General features: G+C 26.3%; 1 protein-coding gene across 1 annotated transcript; it reads left to right on the top strand.

Moving 5' to 3' along the window:
* Positions 1 to 404: 404 nt before the first annotated feature.
* Positions 405 to 800, top strand: LOC136083236 (uncharacterized). The gene has a single exon (XM_065802637.1). It carries the CDS (start codon positions 405 to 407, stop codon positions 798 to 800), a length of 396 nt encoding a protein of 131 aa, XP_065658709.1.
* The last annotated feature ends 3,197 nt before the right edge of the window (positions 801 to 3,997 follow it).

The following is a 3,997-nucleotide window of genomic DNA, read 5'->3' as shown; positions in this document are numbered from 1 at the left end:
TATACAATTAAAGGGAACAATAATAAAATTATATACAAAGCCAGATATGTTGCAAAGGGCTCCAAGGAAATTCAATTGTTTGATTATTTAGAAGCTTTTTCACCTGCAGCTAGGATGGAATCAGCCCGAATTCTAATGCAACTCTCTATCCAATATGACCTCATTTTACATCAAATGGATATCAAAATTGCTTATCTACATGCACCCATAGAACATGAAATTTATGTAAACCAACCTCCTGGTTATGAAAAAACACAAAACAATAAACAATTAGTATGAAAATTAAATAAATCACTTTATGGTTTAAAACAAGGTGGTAGAAATTGGTGGAATGTTTCAAGTGAATTTCAAAATCAAATGCAGGTGCTTGCGTTTTTGTTAAAAGAAGCAATACTGAAATAGCAATGATCCTAGTATGGGTTGACAATATAATCATAGCAGCCAATTCAAATGAACTATTGACAAAAATTAAGAAGAAATTAAATAAACGATTTAAAATAAAAGATTCAGGACCATTGACTTCCTTCCTTGGTATTCAATTCAAATCAACTGGTTATTATATCACAATGAATCAATCAGATTACTTGCAGAATGTTCTACAAAAATTTGATTTTGACAATTGCAAGCCAAGATCAACCCCATGTGAGCAAGTTGCCAAATCATACCATAATCAAGAATCGATAAAATCGAATGATTCAGAGATTCAGCAATATCGACAAATGATTGGGAGTGACATGTACGTAACCAGATTTAAGCTATGTTGTTACAAGATTATCTCAGCATCTATCAAAACCAAATAGTGGTGATTAGATTATGATTAAACATGTATTTTGGTAAATTAAACATTCTTTAAAATATTGTTTAACTTTTCGAAAGGCTGATGAGTTAAAGCGTTATGCTTTCTGTGATGCAGACTAGGCTTCATCTTTGGAACATCGACAGTATATAAAGATATTGTTTTTCTTTGTGTAAAGATGGACCGTCATAATTTGTAAATCAAAGAAACAATCAAGTATTGCACTGTCCACCTGTGAAGCAGGTATGCAGATAAGGTAAGAATATATGTCAGTATCAGCAGCTTGCCAAGAAATTAGTTATTTTACAAAACTATTAGGAGAATTGTTAGAAATAAATTTCGAACCAGTTACCCTTAGAAACGATAACCAAAGGGCCATTGAGAAAAACCCTATAAAACATATGAAGTCTAAACATATAGACATACGTTATCATTTTATACGTAAATTTTATCAACAAAGTCGTATACTACTAGAGTATATACAATCAAATGAAAGTTACGCTGACGATTTTATAAAGCAAGCAAAGAAAGATATATTACAAAAGTTTAATGAATTTTTATTTATACTTTAAAATAACATGTTGTCAAGTTGGGGAGTTGAGTTTTTGTGACACCATCTTTTATACGTAATTATATCGGCACCGTTTTTATGTGCCATATATTGTTAATAGTTTTTCCGGTTTTTAACTACAAGGCTATGTTTATGTATATTTTTTTTTCAATACTATTTGAAAACACTAAAAAAGATATTTTAGTTCCTCCATCATGGGGAACACAAAATATTAACAGAATCCAAGCTATAAATTTCCGTTTCCTTTTAAAGTTAAATTATTTTTACTATATAACTTTATCATATTACTAAATTGAATGAAAGGAAATGGTTTATTTGTGTTGTTTATTGATATTAAATTTTTATAATTTGTTCCTCGTGTTAATCAGGATCATACTTCTCCTGAATAACATCAATATCACATACCCTCTCTTAAATTAAATACAAATTAATAAAAAGAACTGCAGTTTCTACTTCGATAGAATCATCTGGAATTCAAAGTAAGAAGTAGGATAATGAGGAAACAGCAAATCGAAGAAAAAAATTAGATAAGTGTTTTTTCACAAATTTATTTCTTCTCTTTTTTTTAAGAACATTGAGCACTCTTTTTGTAAAGTATACTAACAAAATTTGCATACTCATATATAAACATGTAAATATATATTTATATATATATCTATATATATATATATATATATATATATATATATATATATATATATATATATATATATATATATATATATATATAGATCATGTCTTACGTAGCCATGCTGATAAATAATAGCAAATGCTTCAGTATTAACAGAAATCATTGCATCAGACCATAGACCATTAGTTTTTTTAATTTTAGGCTCAGTAAATAGCAAAGCTGTTACAATAGATAGTAATTCTACTTTCAAAATGTTGCCTTATAAGCTGGATTGGCAAGTTTGTGACTATTCCATTTTAACTCAATATGAATAAAGGATGGATTATTTACTTCAAAGAGTAAAAGTACCTCTTACTATATTCAATTGTTCTGTATTTCATAAATGTATTGCTTCTAAAATTGATCTTTTTTACAATAACATTTTTTTGGAACAGTGTGTATGAAATTAGTAATGTAAAGACAACTAACCATGCTGCTAATATTGGTGGAGTTATTGGTGACAAGGACATCGCCACTATGTGGAAGAAACATTTGAAGCACTATATAATTCACTTAATGATAGCCAGCATAGAATACAATTTGAACAGAAAGTGCATTCTTTTTTGCTAAACATACCTGTTAAAGTTACTATAAAAGATGTTACTAACGCTTTGCATAAGCAAAAGAAGAGAAAATTTGCTGGACAAGATGACTTGTTTATGGAATCATATATATATGGAGGACATGGACTGTCTCTATATCTGAGTATTTTTTTTATGCTTGTTGTATGGATATTTGCCTAAAATCTAAAATTGGAGACTTAACAGATGTAGATAATTACAGAGTAATTGCAATCTCTTCCGCTAGTTCTAAAATACTTGTAGGTATTTTATTAGAAAGAATCATATCTTATGAGAATGCTGATGATTTTCAGTTTGGTTTCAAGAAAAATCATACCACAATATCTTGTACATATTATTTAAAAAAGACAGTTGAATACTATATTTCTAGAGGAAGTCATGTACTCACATATATTATAGATTTTAAAAAAGCTTTTGATAGCGTTAATTATTGGAAACAGTTTTCTAATTTAATTGATCAGGGTGTTGCCAAGAATGTTGTCTGTCTACTTGCATCTTGGTACAAGAATCAAACTATGTTTGTCAGATGACAGTCAGTAAACTCTGATAGCTTTAACATTACCAATGGTGTACGACAAAGTGGAATTCTTTCACCGTTCTTGTTCATATTTTATTTAAGAACACTGATTTTCATTACAACGAATATGCATATTGTATGTAACGTAGGTGGAACTTTTTTGAAACTTGTAGCAAATGCCGATATAATTGTACTAATTGCTCCATCTTGGTTTGCATTGCAAAAACTATTAACTAGATTAAATGTTAAAGCCACTGTCATGTGCACTGTAAAAGTGCAACTAATTAAGACTTACAATCTCTGTTTTTATGGTGTGGCTCTATAGACTAACTTTAGTGCAAATACTATGTAAAAATAACTAATGTTATTGACCTAGTACTGTACTTGTTGTCTGAATCAAATAAATAGATAAAAATAAATTAAATATATATACATATATATGTATATATATATATATATATATATATATATATATATATATATATATATATGTATATATATATATATATATATATATATATATATATATATATATATATATATATATATATATATATATATGTATATATATATACATATATATATATATATATATATATATACATGTATATGTATATATATTTAATTTATTTTTATCTATTTATTTGATTCAGATATATATATATATATATATATATATATATATATATATATATATATATATATATATATATATATATGTATATATATATATATATATATATATATATATATATATATACATATATATATTTATATATATATATATATATATATATATATATATTTTTGTATATATATATATAACATTTTAACTACTTTTCATCGTAGTGAAAACATTTTA

The sequence above is a fragment of the Hydra vulgaris genome, chromosome 08 (genome assembly GCF_038396675.1).
Source record: "Hydra vulgaris chromosome 08, alternate assembly HydraT2T_AEP".
In the NCBI taxonomy this organism is placed as follows: domain Eukaryota; kingdom Metazoa; phylum Cnidaria; class Hydrozoa; order Anthoathecata; family Hydridae; genus Hydra; species Hydra vulgaris.
Note: the sequence above shows the minus strand (reverse complement) of the source record. Positions and strands in the feature narration are given on the sequence as shown.

Excerpts from the sequence above, each read along its gene's own strand:
- LOC136083236 (XM_065802637.1), top strand. The coding sequence starts at position 405 with ATGATCCTAGTATGGGTTGACAATATAATCATAGCAGCCAATTCAAAT.